Source organism: Metopolophium dirhodum, chromosome 8, assembly GCF_019925205.1.
Source record: "Metopolophium dirhodum isolate CAU chromosome 8, ASM1992520v1, whole genome shotgun sequence".
NCBI lineage: Eukaryota > Metazoa > Arthropoda > Insecta > Hemiptera > Aphididae > Metopolophium > Metopolophium dirhodum.
This window is the reverse complement of record NC_083567.1, coordinates 4,828,975-4,852,074: the sequence shown is the minus strand read 5'-3', so window position 1 is coordinate 4,852,074 and position 23,100 is coordinate 4,828,975. Positions and strand designations below refer to the sequence as shown.

At 26.9% G+C, this 23,100-nt stretch overlaps 1 protein-coding gene across 1 annotated transcript in view; it reads left to right on the top strand.

Annotated features, from left to right (window-relative positions):
- The window catches only part of LOC132950223 (ATP-binding cassette sub-family G member 1-like), a 38,458-nt gene that overhangs the window by 11,190 nt on the left and 4,168 nt on the right, over positions 1-23,100 (top strand). Inside the window, exons 3-7 of the mRNA XM_061021541.1 lie at positions 2,888-3,143; positions 7,919-8,036; positions 16,344-16,578; positions 20,022-20,167; positions 21,780-22,018. Coding sequence (XP_060877524.1) covers positions 3,035-3,143; positions 7,919-8,036; positions 16,344-16,578; positions 20,022-20,167; positions 21,780-22,018 — 847 coding nt within the window. The 5' untranslated portion in view covers positions 2,888-3,034. The remainder of the gene's footprint in view (positions 1-2,887; positions 3,144-7,918; positions 8,037-16,343; positions 16,579-20,021; positions 20,168-21,779; positions 22,019-23,100) is intronic.

The window sequence follows — 23,100 nt, the reverse complement described above, 5'->3', positions numbered from 1 at the left end:
TCCCGCCACCCATTAAAATATTAAATTTCCAAAAATTTCAGAAATTTTATAATTTAAAAATGAATCCCAGACATGTAAATTTTAGTTACATACTTACATTACTTATAAAAATGTTCCAAGATCGAAATAATATAGGTACATAGTTGTCTAATAGAATGTCATGAGCTATATGCAGTTTTGCCACAAAGATTTTTCTTTGGGGATACATGATACATGGGAAGCTTGACTAGGATCCCTCATAAGCTTGGTATGCGGAAGTAGTGGGTATATACAAAAATTTAGGCTTTTGCAGTAACCTCCATACAACTTCCATTAACATATTGTTATTTTTTAAAAATAATAACTATTTCCTGAAATTTTTGGGAGAGCTGCATTCCCCATGACTGTGGCTTTATAAAATGTATTTGAATATTTTAGAAAATGTATAAGAATTTTTTTTTAGAAACTTATTTTTGGAAATGTTCTCACAATATGGTATCACAAATTCACAAAATATATTATATAATATAATGAATACACAATATACTGCTGTAAAAAGCGCTGTACAGGATTTTTACCGACATTTTTGTCTCCGTCAATAACTCTTTTTTCCATTTAAACAAATTGCTTTTTGGGAAAATTAATGTATCTATAATCCATTTAAAATGGTAAAAACCATTATTAAAATATATAGTATTTTTTTATTTACCTGAACTTAAAACTAAAATCGTAATTATCTCGTTTTAAATAATTATATATAGCTAATTTATAATTTATAATTAAATTAAATTTATGTAAATATTATTTTAAAAATCGAATTAATCATTCCAATTAAGTATTCATATCATAGTTATGCACGTCATAAATTTGAGGCACGAAATGGGTAAATGTGTACGAATACGAACATGGTGAAACCTCCTTACCCCCTACATAACATAAGAGATATTCCAGAAAGTTCTACCCTTCCAGTGACGTATTATAGCTATATTGGCAGGGTTCAACATGTTTGACAATTTTCAATAAAATTACATGAAAATATATCTAAATCCTATCGTGATATACACATACACTCTGAATATACCGCAATATACAGATATAACATCTTATATTCTTATGCGTATCATAGTATGTAATTCGTATTTTGTATAACAATGTATAAAGTAATATTACAGGTAGGTATATATTATATTTCAGTCATCGGAGGTTAAACATAACTGCGGAGACGTTTGATTTATTTAAATTAGTTTATTTCCATACTTATTAATCTACCGTGCATATCTAAAATATTTTTTAATGATGCATCTACATAACCTTTTTTTTCGTTTTATGAATTAATTACGTTGCCGGCTGTGTATAAACCGAGTAAACAGTATGTTGTATGGCGCCGTAATGTAAATAAATATAATATGTATTATTACACTTACGCATGGGGGTAACTAGAATTTAGAAGTTACAGGACCTAGAGTCTTGGAAAATCAAAGTCCAAAATAAGCCATTGAGTTAACCTCCTCCCCCCCCCCCCTTATCATTACGAAATAATTTTCAAAAATCAAATGTAAACAATAAAATAAATACATATTTTTTATTCATCAGAATGCACATTTTGTGTTTTATAATTATCTATAGGTTATAGATACCTACCTCCTGTATTTATAAACCGATAATTTGAAATAGCATTATCATTAATCTTACTACCTATCTTTTTATATTTATTGTATATTGAAGAAAAATAACCAATCACATTGGTACAATATAGACACATATTAGAATGCGCGACAAAGTTTTTTTTTTGGAAGGACTTGGTTTAAATTCCAAGAGTTCTCCTAGCTACCCAGCATTCCCCAGCATTCCCCTCCAATCAGTATCGCCGATGTACTTGTATAATATGTTTCAGTACAAAAATTGTAGGTACATACTTAGTAATAATGTAGGTACTTGATGGAATAAATTGACTACCTACATAGAACAGATAAGTCATTGAGTTAAGATTATTTTCTATATACTTCATATAGCTCTTATAGTTATGCCTTATTCTGAAATTGTATCTTAATTTCAGGTGAGTTATAATATTTTATATAATTATTGTTATGAACTTAAATATTATGTTAACAATATTAAAATACAAATTAAATGTGTATTCGATAACATTCGTAAGTTCATATAATATAGTTATTTTCTACTCACCTATTCACAATTGATTTTATTACTTAACACCACTTTAATGATGACAAATTGTGTAATTATTCTACTGATTAATTCTAGTAATTAATGTTACACTATATTACTAGACTATTAGTGCAAATAATAGTGTGTGCATTAATAATAATAATATAATAGTTCAAATGTTAAATATATTATTTGATTACATAATTTATTAAGCTATACATTATAATATATAATATACTGACCATTTAACATAATATATTGTAAATAACTATATAAGGCTCGAAATATTTTTCATATATTTAACAATTAAATATACATATAACATAGTCATCCTTGACATTTCGTTTCATTTTCGCCCAATAGATAGTATTCGTTTAAATAATATCTACAGTAAAAATTAACTCGTAAACTTTTGTTTCTTGCAGTCTTACAAACAATATAATATTATACTAGACATATTTAAAAAACGAAAGTTAATATTTGTTCACAGTGTTGCGTTACTGTTTAACACAATAATATTATTTTAATAAATTTGATTGGAATCCCGCGGAATTGATTATGCTGCTAGAAACTGTTTTTTCGGCTTTTCTTCAAATTAAAACGATTTGGAATTATGGGAGAGATGGGTCACTTTAACTATAGTTAGTATACTAACCTAATCTTACGATTAAATTGTCTGTTTTCGTTTTGTTATGTTTTATTTTTTAAATATAATGACACGTCAAATTGTTTTGGTTCACAGGTTGCCTAATGGTTGACACAATTCTATGATGAATAATACGTTCGCCGTATATACGAAACATCGTTAAGACAGATACCATCCTATAGAAATAATCCAATCCGCGGATCAGACAAAAAAACACGAATACTAGTCAATTCGGATTAAAACATGGCGTCTGCTACCCGAATGGTACTCATGCACCTACCCAAAAACAATCCGATCGACATCACATTTACGGACATCCAGTTCACCGTAGACGTCGGGACATTGCGCAGAGGTAAAAAATATACATACCTATATATTCAATTACAAATTCAAAAACTAATAATAATATATAATGTACAGTATCATTTATATATTTGGTAGTGTTACATAAAGATATTCGTAAGTCGTAACCTTGATTAGCATTGACCTACTATATTATGGTACGTGATTGTTTGGTGTGTATGTATCGGCCCACGGAACAACATTTCGCTTGATAGTTATTATTTAGGTATGACAAATTATAGGTATACTACTATACCACCTATTATAATGATAGCAGATGAAAGTAAAACTTTTCGAGTGATTGATCGATAACAATTATTTAAGTACATCGAAATTATCGTTCTATGTTATTATTATTGTATAAGTAGTGAAAATAGCGCTGTACCTATATATACTTGCATTATTAGACTGTTTTAGATTCTAACCAGTGGCAAATTATATTTTTACAACCGCGTGTTATTGACGCACTACATAAAACTGGAAACAGTTGAATACTTGAATGGAATTATTCCGCAGTAAGAAATATGATCTAAACATTTTGTGTATACAGATATTCAAATACGCCATATTATATTGTACATATTTTGATCATTTTTTGAATTTTCTAGTTTAGTTTTTGAGAACATTTTTAATCTCCTTCACAGAACGTTGAAGAAATGCGTGCATAGTTATTGTTGATCTGCAGCCTGATAATATTTTAACAAGAAGTCTTGATCATCGCCGTGGAGAACTCTATTTAAAATAATTTCACAAACGCTATATAAAAATAAATTATTCTCTCGTTCATATTAAATGCAATATATAACAGAAATCTCCAGCCTTTTTTTACGGTTAGCTGAATCTAAGATACATTTTGACATCGTGGGCCAAAATTATTTGCCGGGTCGTATAGATAGGTAATGAGATTGACAAGAAAGAAAAAAAAATTTTACTCAACAAAATCATTTTATTATATATTTTACGTGATTTTTTTACCATACCAATCCAAATGAAACCTAGAATTTATAGTAATTAGGTACCTATAGTATAATATATATTGTGAATCTACTATTATAACTGGTTTTAACATTTCACTTACCTACAATGTATTTTTCTTCAATAATAAGTAGATTTTGTAGACCATTATAAATTAAATTATTCATAATTAAATACATCCAAAAATAAGGTTAGTACATATCTATATAATATTATAATATTATCATTTCCTCCCTAAATATGTCTTATACAATCTTTATATAGACGATGTTTGTTAGTACATTTTTTTTATTCATCCAAAATGTTATCTTACGTAACTATAATCAACTATTCAACTATATTATATTTGTGTAGGTACCTACAGTTTATCCTCAAAAACTGACATTTTAATTTTAAAAGATATAAAATGTATGATTATATCACTTATAGGAAACTTTTTATTGACTATACTGTTGCTCTAAAAATCTAAATATATTATTATTTAGGTATTACCTAATATTCAGTGTCTATCATTTTGAAAAATATTACTGGGTGTAGGTGCTATATTTCCTAGTAGGTAGTACTCAAATAATAACTTCTGAACCATTTATTTTGCAACATCGTTTAATTTAAATTTACGATGGTTAAATGTTTCATAGTCTAAGGTAGGTACCATATAAAATTGTTGATATTATTTTATAATTCATTTCCTTTAGAATTTCCATACCTAATGATAAATATATTTTAAAATATACATTTCGTTGATTTAAGTACTTAGTATGTATTATACATAATATTAAATATACTTATCATTTTTAAACTCATAAATTCTATGTAATCATTTCTTTCTATATTTTTTTTCCTGTGAGTAAATTATATAGTTATTTTTTAAAATAAAATACATATTTGACCTAACAAATCGTATAAATCTTTATATTTGTGTATAGTAAATTATTTTACATCTAAACGATTCATTTGATTAGAAACAAACTGTACAATTCGTTATACCTACCTGTTTTTTTTTATTCAAAATACATGGTATATTATATACCGTGACGAACTAGCTACCTTGTTGTCAGTTAAAAGAGAAAACGAATTTATATTGACTTTAGTTTCCTTCCGGTTCTGTTTAGTTATATCCAAGTCCAATACAACGTACGAGTATTTCCGTAACAACTATATTGCAGAAAGACATTTGTAGTATTCACACGTGTAATTACGACGTATTTTGTTGTCTAAAACATTAAACAAATATTAAGTAGAGAAATTTAATCTTCTATTTTTTACTTAAAACAATATTCATTAAAAAAAATGTTTAAAAAAATGCATTTTAGGCAACGATAATATTTGAATATTTGGCTTACAATAAAATAATGCCACCAAATATTATGATTTATGAACTCCAAAATGTACTTACTTTTAATGATTATTGAAAAAAAATTAAAAATTAGTTATTATAATTAAATTTCAATAATTATCCAATTTCTCTTGATATAAATATAAAAATATAAATCAAACTATACAGGCAACATGTACAATTTATTTTAACAATAAAACTATTATATTACTATAATATAATAGTATTAATATAATTACTATTATACTTATTTTAAGTACAAGATTATAGTCTACTCTAAGTCATATTTGTTAAAGCATAAAAATAAAGTTTATTTTTTATTAGTTGTTTTATTGTGGCTTATTTAAACACTCAAGCTCCTTTTATGTTTCAAAATGATAGAATATGTAATAAACAAAAAAATTAATGATAGTTAATAGTTATAATACTATAATTAATCTAATTATAGTAATTTAAGTTGACGTAAAAAGTTAGGTACCTACTCATATACCTGAATAAATTTGAAGTAATTGAAAACCTAGTTATTATAAGTGCGATGAGAAACGAAATATAACATTATAATAGTATAAATTTGAATAATATGATGGCGTGTCGCGTGTGCACTCAGGTTAAAACTGCAGATCTTACAATATGTAGTATCAGACTCAATAATAGATTCTTAGGTATGATATGTTTAGTATAGGTAGATCCTAATCGGTCATTATTAAATAAACGTTTATATGCAATACATTTTCTAAACTAATGTAACTATAAACTATATTATAACAATTAAAAGTAAATTAGTACCTAATCAGAGTTTACTTTCATTTACATTAATAAATGTAGTAATTTCAAATTTTACGTGTTTTAAATTTCAACGAGTTTTGTAGATTTGAGCTTCGAAAATGCTTGATATTTTTTGTCTGAAGTTGTTTTGAAGTGTATAGGAAGGTAGGTACTTAAAAGCTATGTAAATGTATTTACTGTTGATTTTGCTTATAATTATATTTTATGTTGTATGGACGGACTCATTCAAACATGTATTAAGATTTCGGAATAACAATACTTACTAACTTAATATTTATCCTTAATGGAATTATTAAATAGTTAAATTGAAGAAATCTTGACCTCTGTGTGGTAAAACAGGTAATATTATACTCGGAACTCGGATGCACAAAACCTGAATAAACTATTAACTACCTATATATTATAATAAGCAGCACATAATATAATGGATATAAACCATAATATATACTACCACAGAATATAATAATAATACTATATAATCTATAATCAGTTAATATACATCTTACAATTCGTTAGTATTACATGGTCGCCAAGTTAACATAAATGTGAATTATATAGGTATTATTTTAATTATGTGAATCACATAATTCAATCGCCAAAATCAATGTGTCCTGTTAGGTATGGTACATAGATATTAATTAGAAAACCATTTATATGCAGCCGAACTTCTGGAGCGGTTTACAAAAATATAGCAAGCTAAACACACTATATAGGACATAGGTAGTTAGTAATTACTTACAACCGCCAGGCATAAAAATTATAAATTATTTTTATAAATGTTAACTTATAACTTACAACGCATAATAATATGGTATCCTAAAAATATTACAATGTATTCTGAGTATTAAGGTATAATACCGTGTCCTGTGTAAATTTATATGTATCCTGCGTAGCCTGCCAACCATATAATATTCTTATCGATTATAATAATAACAATAATAAATGACGAATAATGTTGGCATTAAGTATGATAATTAATTATTATATTATTACAATTAAATATAGTGACATTGATTTAGTTTGTGAGGCGTATGATTCGAGGTCAGTAATTAGTACTTTTAACTAACTTTTAATATTGAATTTATTTAGCGTACAATTATGTGATTATAAAATATATCTACACATTTTTATTGACAAACGATGAATAGGTACATTTAATAATGTAAGTATATTAATTTTCTTTTTTGTAAAATATTTCTTAAAAATTAAAATAATTAAATACATCACAGTAGCTAGTGACTGTGACAAGTTTTGTAATAATGACGAAACCAAATTAATGGTAGATAACTGTAAATTTACCTACTAACGTATTATAAGATGTGCTCAGACTTCAGTTTCACGCACGCAGCACGAGATCATTGCGTCCCATTTTATATTGTTTTCAAACATTTACACGTAACGCCCATTCAACTTTTCTATGTCTTGGGACGAAATCTTTATTTCACACAACATAAGTACCTAAATCTGAATATTATACAAAATTATAATGTATAAACTTTATTGTATCAAGCAATTATAGGCAATGCTATTTGGTATATCTGGTCGATACGTACTATTGTATATACCTGCAGATATAGTGATATAATAGTACGATAATAGTTCATTTTTTGTAAGATGAATAATGAATATATAGGTATTTCAGTATTATTTGTTGTTTAATGTAATATGTTATGTGTTTTTATCTTTAGAAAAAAAACAAGTACTCAAAGGCGTTTCTGGACGCTTCAACAGTGGTGAACTAACTGTAATTATGGGACCATCTGGTGCTGGAAAATCAACGCTTCTAAATATTCTTACCGGATTTGAGTAAGTTTTTATATTCTCAAAAAATATTTAAACACATATAGAAAATTAATTATCGTTGTTAAAAACTAGTTTAATTTTCGAGCATAAATTATATGGCGGTTTAATAATTTATATAATAACCAATAGGTACATATTATGTTATAATATAAAATAATGTTTTTAAACATAAGTGTTTAATAATATAATACTATTATAAATATCAAGCCGGTATGTACATGGAAGATAATGTACCTAAAATAATATATTCTTAAATACAAAAATGACTTGAATAAAATAGTTCTAATTCAATATGTGTATATAATATATACAGGGTGTTTTTTAACGATTATGGATCGATGACATAGAATTTCGTTAAAACAAAAAAAGACGTGTTTCTTTATTTTTAACAGGCAATTTTTTTATAACAATTTTTAAATTTTTAAACATGCAGGTGTACCAATAGCAAAATCAACTTTATTTTTTCAAATAGTAACTACTATATTTTAATGGATTCTGGTAAAGCTTTTTTTCCTAAACATTTTGACTGTCAAATCATCAAATTTGGTTCGCTCGTTTATTAACTATGGTCCTCTAAAGTTTAGTAAAATATGCATTAGTTTTAATTGAAATAATTAGTATAGATTTAATTTAAAAGAGCTAAATAATTTTTTCTTATAACTGCCTTTTGATACACTTAAGTAGTTTAATCGATAATCTAATGACACTCTCAATGTGTCAACCAATTGAAAAAATAAAGTTGATTTTGCTATTAGTACACCTGCGTGTTTAAAAATTTTGAAATTGTTATAAAAAAATTGCCTGTTAAAAATAAAGAAACACGTCATTTTTCGTTTTAGCGAAATTTTATGTCATCGATCCATAATTGTTAAAAACACCCGCCCACAATGACATAAAATACACCCTGTATATAATATATAATTTTGTTATACATAATATAAAATATTTTTTTTAAACATAAGCATTTAATAATATTATAGTATTATAAATATCAAGCGCGGAAGATAAAGTACCTAAAATAATATATTCTTAAATATAAAAAAAGCGGAGTAAGTGGATGTCGCTCTGCTGTACAGTAGGTTGAAAATGGGTCAATGTATAATGGTTTGTACTAAACTTGAAAAAATGACCTCTCTAAAGTACCATCTTGATCCAATTTGCTAAAAGATAAGATACTTATATGTTGAAATCGAAGCACTCCTTCTGATAGAAATTTTGTATATAGGATAAAAAAAAACACCATTGTAAAACCACTAACTTCTTCGCTCCGCTCAAAATCTAAAATGACTTGAATGAAATAAATCTAATTCAATGTGTGTATTTATATGTTATATTCACATAATATATTTATGGAATAGTTGATTTGAATAATAATTCATCAAAATACAGAAATTTTATATTTTGAATTACGTAGTACCTAAGTAAGTAGTAGTTATGTTTTTAATTTTAGCGAATTTCACATTTAATGTATATATTTTTTTAAATACGTATACATGGTAAGTAATACATATCATTATGATCCTGTAATCTATGTATAAGACCTTAGGGAAAAAGATAGGCTATAATACCTGTATATTATGTGCATTCATAAATTGGTAACTAAGATAATATACAAATTATTGAAGTAGAACTATACATTAAACGTCCTTGTACTTATAGCTAACTTGTATGGTATTGACCTGAAATTCTATAACCACAAAATATTACGAATTCGTACGCTAATTGTATTATACAATGCATAATATATAAAATGTATTAGAATTATTATTATAATATTATCGATTAGTAATATTTTCAACATATTTGTATCTTGCCTACCAAAAAATAGATATATTCAATAACATTTAGGTACTTGTATTATTCTAAATGTATGGTTTGTAACATCTAAATCATCATTTACATGTTTAAAATTAAAATACAATTTTTTAATAAAATTATATAACATAATTTTTTTATACTGTTGACAATATAGTTAGTACCTACGTGATTATAATATTGTGTGTAATATGTTTATCAATATATAAAGGATATTATTATTATTATTTTTATTATATTATACTACTAGCCTACCAGTGATGTGGTGTGGTGTAGTGACATACATCGGGTTATACAACAAATATATTTTTATTACCTATACCAAAACACTTTTTTCACTAAGTTACCAGTAACCAGTATCCCAGTATTCAAATACTGCACAAGTTGAAGAAAACTAATAACTAATTTTTCTTACCATAATAATTTACTCATCCATCCACCCAAAATAAAGTTCTCCGTGATGTCTAAGCGTTATAAAACCCCTTTCACCAAGTCATTGATTACTATTATTATCATTATTATATGCTGTACCTATGTGGTGGTGAGAAGGATGTCCATTTAGTATTTTCATAATATTATTATGTCCGATGTACCTATCAGCATTATTATCAGTTGCTGTTCCGTCATATGCTTTATGAAAGATTGCGTTTTTTTTTTAACTCATAAATGTTAATTATTATTTTATAAGAAAACAAACCTTACTAAAACGTGTATCTATACATTAAATATAGTGTTTGACAGTTTTATGTACAAGACTATAGGTACTCTATTATTATTTATTCATAACGCGTAAAACTTGTTTAATTCTAATTTTAACGGTTTACGACGTACTTACGTGAAATCCATTTATTTCATTTTTTTACTAACCAAACGCCTAAACGGCTAAATTTAATACTAATAAGATTTATTAGACTTTATTCGTATTTAATTTCTTCAAAATGCTATGTTATTATGAGAATTTTAATGTCTATCTTTTTCTCAAGCTTTTGTCTAAAATATTAAAATTTAAAAATAAAAAACCATAATATAACCAATAGCCTCCGCTGGAAACCTAATATTATGAAAACCAAATAAAATGTATTTCATACTTAAAATACTTAACTTTTAATTTTATCATATAGGTACAAATATGCAGGGTGATTCAAGTATGTTCACCCCCATTTTCCTTTAATAATCAATCTATTCAAATTCTAAATGTTGTGATTTTTAAATATATACTAAAATACCACATTTTCCAATTCTTAATATTTTTTGTACAACTTAAAGAGTGGAGATACAAATTACAAGCTTCTGTTTTTCAAATGAGAACCCCGTTTTTTTATTTTATAGAAAAACGGGCTTGCACCCAAGTACCTATAATTAGGGTACATAATAATATATAACATGATATAATATTACTATTTACTATACACTATAACAACATAATAATTTTTTTTTTTTTTTTATTGGGTAACCCGCGGCAACATAGGCCATTGGGTGTGGGGAGGGCACTGTAGGTTTTATATTGGGTAGGTTGGTACACGTGTGTGTTGTGTTTGGCAGAATTTCTATTGGGGCACCCGTAGGTATCTGCCGTGCCCCGGGGTGGGGGGATGGCGGCACTTGTTCTCCGGACACCGTGACTTGCACGGAGAAAAATGCCGCCCAGTGGTCGAGGATCGAACTCGGACCGGCTGTGCCGAATCCGTCGCGTTAGACCACTCGGCCACCTCGTCCCCCAACATAATAATTATTAAGCAACAAGTGCATACTACATGGTTTTATATACTAAGGCAAGAGGGGTCCACATTTGCTAGTTGTCACTTTTTAATGTAAATTAATAGACAATTTTTTTGAAAATATTTATGTAAGTATCTAGTCCAAAATTCGAGTATCTCAGTATCTCAAATGTTTATAATAATCCTTAAAAATCGTCTTACAAAAATATAAAATATAATATATTATATTGGTTCTAGTATTTATTATAGTTCGTCCATTTTAACAAATAAAAGTCATTGATAAATTAAATAATATTAATTAGGTAAGTACTATAATTTTCAATTAACCATTGCCCCTAATATTCCAAACCTAATATCATGGACCTATTATTCTTGTAATACACAAACTCAAAAACGACTCTTTTGAATTTTGATTTTGATACGTCATAATTTGCAGAAAAATTAATCACTAAATAATTTACAGTGGAATAGGGCGTTTTTATTTTGAAAAAAGAAGTTTGTATACCCACAGAACACTCAAAAAGTAGTTGGTACAAATAATTTTAAGAGTTTAAAAATAGTGACTTAAGAAGGCATATTTATAAATTCCAAAAATCAGATTTTGAATAACTGCATTAATGAAGTAAAAGGGGGTGAACATGCTTGGTGAATCACTCTGCATATTATGTACTCGTAAATAATTTTAAAATGTATTACTATGACTGTAGAATTTCTAAGCATTTGTATGTTATTTATTTATTTATTTTCCATTACTCCAAATTGAGTGGTTGTCAGCTATGTCCGCAATTTGGTTCATTTTCAATTTAATTCAATATTTTTTTTATTACTTTGGATAATATGCATATAATTTCGTTAATATATTATTATACGTTATATTTTATAATTATTTATTTAATGAACTTCTATAATTATTGTTTTAAATACACTAGGTAATTATAAACTAAGTGGTTGGTTATCCATGTAGGTACTTAATCCAACTAGTAATATATGGAATTAATTTTTGATTTTTATGTAAAAAATATTTAATTTTTGATGTATAATCTAAAAAAAATGTTTGAATATTTTACCATATTTTACCATTTTTTATTGTGTTTAAATTGTAGCCCTAATTATTACCATGGAGAATTATTGTAATTAAATTATTGCAAGCTTCGGAAGTTTAATGTTTGTAATATATTATGTAATAGGTATATAATGTAATTTATATTGGAGTTAGGTTCTCTATACATAAATTAAATATTTATTATTTATACATTAATATATTATGCAATTTGATAATTCTATTCGTAAAATATTTTTCTTCTCACATTTTACAAATTATGAAAATCATACTATTAATTAAATGCAAACATTAGATCTTTAATTATTTTTATATAAATAATTTTAAAATAATTACTATAATATGAGCTGTTAAAAATAAAGCGTCCATTGAGCACCGTATAAATTATATTATATAACATCATTGATTTTATTTTTATAATATAAAATCAATTATAATACCTATCAATAATATCTTGTTTATTCGAAGCAAATGTATTCGATGTACCTTACCTAATACTCTACTAAAGTTCCTGTATTGTTTTTAGTGTACACAAAATGTTAATATTTTTCGGAATGATTCTTGTACATTATTCAAATAAGATTCCATATAAATATATTAGTACTTATATTTGAGCGCATGGCCGTTGTAAAAAAAAAATTACCATAATAAAGGCAGAACGTGATCGTTTACGAACTTAGACTATCTACTTTTTTCGACTTCTCAAATTAGTGGACGTTAATAGTGCCCTTGACACAAAAAGCTTAGGTATATTGTATGTATAATATAGCTTCTATATCACAGTATAAATGGTCTGCAGTTTCGTTTACATCAGTTTTTTTCTTACGCTGTATATTATACCTATAATCTCTTTAAAAATGATAACGATTCCAGGGTCTTATAATTAATATTTGATCAATGCCAGTATAATAAATTTATCATGGATAGGTACATAAGTAATTAAATATGTATTATATTGTGCGTTTTATACAAACTACTCTTTTTAATTTAATATAAATATCAAATATGACGAGTAGTGACTACACTATAGTATACAATTATTATATGATCGATATACCTATTATATATTAAAACTAAAACCACATAAACACATACAGCCATCCTACCTCTATAGTAGATCTTTATTGCTTATTAAAAATATATGGGCGCCGGTCACCTGTTTGGCCATTATGACGTGTTAGAAGGACATAATAATAAGTGTTCATAGAACCATGTTTTGTAATTCCATAATGTTATTCAAATAAAATTATAAAAAAAAATTTGTTCGACATCTATTATTAGATATATTTTCTATACATAAATTAATGGCTATTAATATAATTTATAAACACACTTCAAAAAAGTAGCTATAGGCAATATTGAGGTATGCCTTGAACACCGAAATTTTGTTCATGATGCGGTGGTGCCATTGGAAATGGCGCCGAACAAACAATAAAACCATACTATTTAAAATATACGTATTAACTTTAACTAAATTATCTATTCAATTATTATTTGTCAAAATAAAAATTATTATATAGCCATGTCACAGAAAATGAATGGTGTTTGAAAATGTTTGCCTGGACTGACTCAGACTATAATAATAATATTTAAGGTTAAAAATAAAACACAGTGTTAAGAGGATTCGAAACGCAACGTTGTAAATATTTTCGTATATTTAGGCTAAATATTATAATGTACCTACATTATAGGTAGCAGTATTACCCGACTTCGCCCAGAATAATCAAAACCTGATCAATGTAAAAATATAAAATATAAATTTACTAAAATGATACAAATATTATGAAGTTTATATAATATTGTTTATTTTAATTTGATTTTTTTTATAAATTATATTAGGAGCAGTGCAAGTTAAATTACTTTTGAGTTTTAAGCAAACGTTTTTAAATTATACTCAATTTTATATAAGTATTATGCATAGTTATCATTGTCCATTGAACTTACAGGTCTTACATATTTTTATAGTGTATAGCACTATTAAATATTATTATAATGTGTATACGGTATACCTGCACTTCATAACTCTTTGTTTAAGTCATTACTAATAATAATGTAAAGAATCAATCAAAGATTCAAAGTATTAATAAGAATAGGTACCTACTAATATATCATTTATTATCGATTGTCATCACATTCTTGATTCGTATTACCTTGACTCCTTAACCATAAGGTGTTCACGGAAAAAAAAAATTTCAACATAATAATATTATTTGTTATTAATTATTATCATTGATAAAAATATATGTGTTTATGCATGCGTTTAAAAAGATAACAGCCGTAAACACATTTGACATTAATCATAGTTAATATATAAAAATTAGCCCTTATTTGTGGACTCTAATGACCCATGTGCATATAATTTTAGAAACAAAAATACATTTTTTCACTCATGAATATAAATAATTAAAATATTTAAAATTATTCTCCCCAATAAATCAGCCACTATTTTAATTTCCAATTCCAATTTTTCATATTTTTTTGATACCTACCTAGTAATTTTAATTACTTAGAGTTTCTCGGGATTTTATCAAAGCCTGGAATTTTATATTTTAATCGTAATCAAACCTACAGGTTATACATAATATACGACATGTTTCAAACTGGTAAGGGTACTAAAGATTACACATGTATTAAAACTATTCTTATATTCATCTGTACTTGAGATGATATTTGTTTCAGTTTCAGTATTACAGATTTGTGTGTATAGTCCTATCGTAGTCTAACCTAAACCTAACCCTAACCTCTATATATATAGTCCTATCCTATATAGTCCTATCGTCATAATAACGATTTTATTAAATTTAGTAACCAAACAGCGTCTTGTAAAATCACGAAATCCATAAATAATACAAAATAAATATTCGTTTTATTTTATTAATGGTTAACCATAATTTATGTTATGTGCATTTCAGTATTTTTTGTATTTGTTAAATTATGTATAGGTATATCGTTATAAAAACATTTAAAGGCAATAATAATTTTATTATAATTCTCGCTCACAATATGTTTCGAACATATGACCTTCCAGCAAAAAACGTTCCAACAGGGTGACCCACATTAAAAAATCAAAATATACATTTCAAAATTCAATATCAAGTACGTTTTATTTGGACATTGAATGTATTTCTCAGGGTGGTCTGGTTCACATTGAATAAGTTGACAATGAATGTAGTATAGGAAGTCAACTTGACTTGCCGCAAGACATAAAAACGGATTTTAAAAATGTCGTTAAAATTTATATTGTATAGAGTAAAATAATAAATGTTTTGAGGTATAAGAAGAAACCATAGTAATTACTATTATTGCGGTATTCACTTGTGTCTTGTATAAATTGTAAATAGTATTATTTTAAAAGAACAAAAGGATAATATTTTTAGTTACCTAATAATAATATTATATTATTATAAGGACACGAGTTATTATATTCTAAAATTATTATAGTTGTATAAGACACTTTTATAACTGGGTAAATATTATTTTTTTAAATATTAAGCTTCAACTAAAATATATTGATAAAAATAAATATAATTTTAGAGTTGAAAGCATGTATTATATATTAAACGAAATTAATAAAAAAAATATTTATCTTAATACTAGTTTAAAATTTGTTCAAACATATCAATTGAACTTGTTATTATAGGCTTTAATCAATAGGTAGTGGTTAAAACATAAACAATCGTTAGTTATACATTTTGAATTTCGTTCTACGTGTTATAGACGCAAAGGAATGAATGGCGAAGTTCTGACAAGCCGTGTTGATGACGATGACTTGCTATTAAATAATGATTTGAGAAAAAAGAGTAACGAGGGTCGTACCATATGCAGAAAAGAATCCTGTTACATAATGCAAGACGACCAACTGTGCCCACTTTTCACTGTATTAGAAATCATGATGATGGCAGCTGACCTGAAACTCGGATACACACTCTCCTACAAATCTAAACTTCTTGTAGTAAGTGATCAGTCGTTTTCTTACAATGTGACATACCTAATACAATTTTTTTTATTTTTTTGTATGTATAATAATATATTAAGTATGATACAATACATAAACTTTCATATCAAAATATAAGCACTTACACCCTAAAACTATATTTTTAGCCATTGTGGCAAATATAACATTACAAATTGTTTCTTATACCTATCCCTCAGAAACGTTTTACTGTTGCATAGTTAGAAAAAAAATTAAAAGTCAACATAAACAACAATTAATACTGTTCGATAACCCTTTGATTTAAAAATTAAAAAATGTAATAGTATTGTTTATAATGCTAGATTACTTTGTTAAAACGTGTAAACGTTTTTTTGTTTAAAAACGTCGGTATAAGATACGTATAGGACATAGGTACCAATTAAAATTTTTTTTTTATACTTTATCAGCAGTTAAAACTTTAAATTATATTTCTCTCATGACGCAACTCAAAGTCAGAAAAAATTATAGTTTATTTTTTTTTTATTTATGAATACACTTGTAATAAAGTTCATTAGTTCATGAAGAATAATCCATTTAATCACATTTAATTGTTTCATTTACGAATATCATGTTAGGTATTACAAATTGAAACAAGGTTCCTATATGAAAATCCAAAAAAATGGTTTTGTTTTTTTTCAATTTCAATTTAAATTACAAAACAGGTTCCTTTTTTTTGACAGTTTTGAATCTAAAAATAGCTAACGTTTTTTTTGCTATTAACTGGTTTTAAACCTGTTTCGATGCCATGATTTAAATTTTTATTTTTAAATTGTAACAAAGGCGTAGGTAGGTACATTAAATAATTCTTTTACCTAACCATAAAAAATGTAATATGAATTTAAAATACAGGTAGGTACTCAATATTTTGCATTATAAACTGTAAAATAATTTAATTATTTAAAAAACATATTTTATGGTTTAAATTATTTTTAAGAGGTGGTTAGCGCACTGTTAGTTTTTGCTCTCTGGCTCACGCGCAATATAGACAAAACGCATTCACTCAAAATCATGTTGTTAACAACAATCAATAGAAAATTCCGTAATGTCAGAAGTTTAACTTTGATAGTTAATTATAAATAGATACAAATTTAACATGAAAATGATAACTTATTCATACTGTATTTATAATTTAATATATATAATATAGCTTAACTATATTAGTATTAACTAATTATTAATATTACTAATATATTAAATATTAATTATTATGTCTATATTTCTTTGTTATCAACAAGGTCAGATGCAACGGGTTAGAACTACCTTGATAAAAAATGAAGAAAAAGCATAAAAATGTTTATTTGACCTAGTTTTATACATGATCTCAATACGTATTTATTTTCGTTTATTTCACAAATAGTTTGACAAAAATGCTCTTTTATATTGAAAATGTAATAGCTTTTTTTGAAATATTTTGTTACTTTCTTTAAAAATTGATTGTAATTTAAGATTTTATTATAAAATGTAATGTATTTATTTATTGTAAATTTGAAACTCATATTCAATGAAATAGTATTTTTTTCAAATGTTTTTCTAAATTCAATAATGATTTCACAATTTTGTACATTAATAAATAACTACACAAACGCTTAATCCGGTGCATCCCAAACGACTCCAATCCATTTGTTTGCTTATTCCCAATAGCTTTTGTGGTCGAAAAATCTACCAAATGTATGATGGGAGCTGAATGGGTTTACGTCTCATTATATACATATCATAATAATTGTATATTTTATTGAAAATTAAAGTAGGTACATGATTGTAACATGTCTTCATATTATTATTTTATCATAGAGATATATATAAGTATATATAAGTGATATTATAACCCATATTTACGTATCTTATCTTATCATAGGTGAATCTAATAATTTGATAAATAATTCACATACTATTATATTGTTGTTTACAGTTATTTTAATTTTTTAAATAATTTAATATTTTATTTTACTAGTGAAACATTTAGCTACCTAGCTACCCATGCATTTGTTGTTTTCGTCTTACACACGTACGACATAACACATTTGCGTTCACTAGTTTCAATAGTATACTGTTAGTTTTTATATATTAGGGTGAATTGACATATCGTTAAAGTTTTAGATAAGAACATTATCTGTGCACAAATCTGATACTTATAAGCGTCGGCGTTTATTCAATATTTTAATTTTCAAGCTAGATATGGGCATTTTTAATTTTTGATACATCTTGATTGAAAATTAAAGTATCTAAAAATTGCCAACATTTACGCACAGATAATTTTCTCACTTAAAAGTTTGATAATAGGTCAATTCACTCTAATATCAAAACTAACAGAACACTATTGAAACTAGTGAACGAAAATTTGGTATGTCGTACGTGTGTAAGACGGATACAACAAATGTATGGGTAGAATCCTCTTAATACTAAAATATAAAAAATTACCATAGTATAGACTGTATAGAGTAATTACTAATGACTAATGATTAAAAGTTATCGTTATGATTATTATAAACATATCTTGCCTATATAACTTCTAAGCTTTAAGATGTGATGTTAGGACATCGACAATGTATAAGTTTTTGAATTCGAAAGAAAACCGGGATTATTTATTTTTTGATAATTATTTTAAATTGTATTATAGTGCAAGTAATGGCGTGATGCTTGTATACCTACGCGTATCTTACAATTTAAAAAAGCAATTACGAAGACGAAGTATAAACAAATATTTTACTAACGTAATTATATTGAGTCGTTTTCAAAACAAATTATACTATTAAGTAGGTATTGTTAACTCATGCATTCAACGATACGCTTATATTTCTGCTACCTACTGCATAATTATTCAAATATTAATAAATAATGATAATTGGTACCTATATAAATATATATTGCATCTTAATACCTACTACCTAAATACATTTAAAAATACTATTGTTTAGGTCATTGTTCTGTTGAACAAACTTCCTTTATTTGTCTCTCCGCACAACATTTATACAAGCAATTCGCATAAAAGTATAGTCTTTATGATGGCCTCTTCGAACCTCAGCGTAATTCAATCGTCTCCAAGGCTATTTATGTTTAATTTATCATACAATTATTTATTACATGTCATTCTTCGAATAATTACAAGAGAAGAACTCAAACTATTGGTATTATTTAAATGATTTTCATTTTTCAGCCATATTATTTTGCTTCTCAATTTAGGACCATGAGTTTTCCTTTTTCACGTCAGTCACCAAATATGTGTAAGTCACGAAAAACCAATGCCCCTATGACATATCTAAACCTTACCCATCGTGCCTATTGCATTATTATTTAATTTTCCCTGCATGCGCACGCGTGTAGGTACATACCTAATTAATACAAACTTGTGTGTGTGACGTGTACATCAGTAATATTATAATCACGTATTTAAACTGACATTGTTCTCCTTGTTTTTTGATTAGATCGAGGACATTCTAGACAGCATCGGACTCTCCGGCAGCCTTCACACCAGGTGCGGTAGATTATCGGGTGGACAGAAGAAACGCTTGTCCATAGCTCTTGAACTTATTGACAATCCACCTATTATGTTTCTCGATGAACCCACCACGTAAGCTCTTCTTCAAATTTAACGTTTTACATGATATTACCATACTAAAATTACTTATATTTAGTTTATATTTCGTACAAATCATGTGATTATTACATTGTATAACCATTAACCGGTCCAGACTCAAGTTCATCTTGGTCATCGGCAACCGTTAAGATTTAAAAAAAAAACACTGGTCCAAAAACTCTTATATTGGAAAAAATATAGTTTTCGGACCAGTTTTTTTTTTTAAATCGTAATAAACATTAAACGATTGCCGAGTGACAAGATGAACTGGACGGGTTTCAGTGGTTATACAATATATTTAATAATTATTATTACTGCACGGACTGTGATTAAAAACACCTATATACCCATACCTAAATAATATTATATAACAGTACCTAAAGTATAGTAAACAAATTTATTTACTGGGTCGATAACGACGCTTTTTTTGTTTTTGTCTTAACACTGGTTTCCTTTATCTTTTTCTTTTTCAAATTTTAATTTTTTACTGAACTGTATACTTGTGTGGCTCATAGAATTATTGACATGGCAACTCTTAGCATATTATTGGAAGACACGATAAATTTAATACTACCTACCTACTAAATAAATACTTTTCCTTGCAGTGGCAAACCACAGCGGGTAATTGTAATTGCCTTGGGCTTATTTTAAGCATCTACTTTTCACCAATTTTTTTTTACAGCCACCAAGACACCAAAGTTATGTTAACGATGGTTATCAAAATGTGCCAAAGTATAAAAAGATTAAAAATATTTAAGATTTTTAATAACTTTTTCATCTATTTCTCACCTACCTATTATAGATGAATAAATAAATGGCCTGCAGTAGGTGTAAATTGTCGTCTAAGATAAAATATATACTCGTATAGATGAATACAGCTATAATATTCGATTGTAAGATTAAACTAACTCCCATTTTTATTGATTTGTTATCGCTTTTTATTTTATAAAAAACATAATAGGTACATACTACATAGGTATCTCAAATAAAATATTATAAATAACATGAAAATATCTTGTTTAAGTGCGTCGGAGCCGGTGAATTTTTAGTACAAAAACATGTTTTACAGGAAATACTCTCAGAATAGTCGGATTTTGTTAGTTTTTAAGAATAAAACATTTTGCAGGATCAAAGCCTGATTTTTAAAATCATAATTACAGATGCTAAAATATTCATTTGAATAATTCACAATATTTGTTATTTTTCAATCGGATTTTTCTAGCACCATTTAAAGTAAAATGAAAATTCGGGCTTCGATCCAACCTGAAATAAGTCTTCATCTTTCAGATAAAGAAATAATTACCAACATTCGACATACGATATCAATGAAACGTGAGAGTTTTTCCCGTGAAGTCATTTTTGTTGATATAGTACACCGTGTATCAACTGTAGATTAGTATTATAATAAAATTAAGGTAGCAATTAAAATATTATAAAATATAATTTTCAAATTTTATAAAATAGCGGGAAATCGGAAAATCCGGCACCGACACCCTTAACATTTAAACTATAATACTATTTATCTTTATATCTAGATATTCTCTGCTCATATTACCTATAATAGCGATGTACAATAATATAAACACGTTCGTTATTTTATTTTCAGTGGTTTGGATAGTACGAGCTCACATCAGTGCGTGTCGATCTTGAAAGGTCTGGCCAAAGGCGGTCGGACAGTAGTTTGCACGATACACCAACCCAGCGCCAGCACGTACGAAATGTTCGATCACGTCTACATTATGGCCGAGGGGCACTGCGTATACCAGGGCTCTAGTCAGAACACCATACCTTATTTGCAAACAATCGGACTTAACTGTCCGCAATACCACAATCCGGCTGATTTCAGTGAGTACCGCGACGATATTATATACCTAATACATTTATAATAATATGTTTACCATCACGCTACCATTTTCATCGTCTGTTTTCCACTGCGCGTATATTATTGTAATCACCATCGTCCACGTGTCGTCGGAGTCACTGCAGCAAACTGTGAACTCTTCTTCTAACCAGGGTCGGTCCGATCTCCGGTGGGCCATAGATCATTGTGTACCGTGATGATCGACAAAACATTTTCGATTGTATAATATGCATATAACATATAATAACTACATTTTAGAAAAAAATTGGAAACTGGTATACAAAATCGAAACCAAAACAGAAATTTCCTAATACCGGTATTAAAAAATTTAAACCAAAATCAAAAAAAAATAAAAACCTGTGTAAAAAATTGAAACCGAAACTAAAATTTTTACAATCGGTTTCAAGCCCTGTAAAAGTGATAACCCAAAATGTATATTTTCCCCTTATTGCATTTATTTAGAGAACACTTTTTTTTCCATTACCACTCAATTTATTCCTAATAAAAAAATCAACCTTTATAATCAATTAAAACACATTATAATTTTAGATTTTAGCCTTTTTTTTATGACAATATTATAAAATACATTATATATATTATATATAGAAATATGTATAGAAATTTAAAATATATTATAAGAAAGATACAGGTTATCACTTATCACTAATATAATTTCTCAATAAATCTGATAAAATTGTTATAACCTCTAGCGACGGCGCCCCTTTGAGGACACAGAATTTGGCACCCCGGGACAATTGACCCCCGTCTCCCCCTCCCCTAAATACGCCACTGCGTGTCGGACAGTTAAACTGGTCTTCGGGCTTTATAGCGATATTATAATAGTATAATATGATACTCACTCGATAATGAAAAATTTACATAATATCGCTTTTAACGTTTGCTTTATCAAAATGTATATATAATACATCAATATATACTGTATGGTATTGCTATTTTAAAATATAGAGGTACGTATAATGTGTATATATTATTTGTTTATTTAATATATATTTTTGTTAGAAGAAGAGTGGGTACACACCCGAGTTTCCTGATGACCTTACAATTT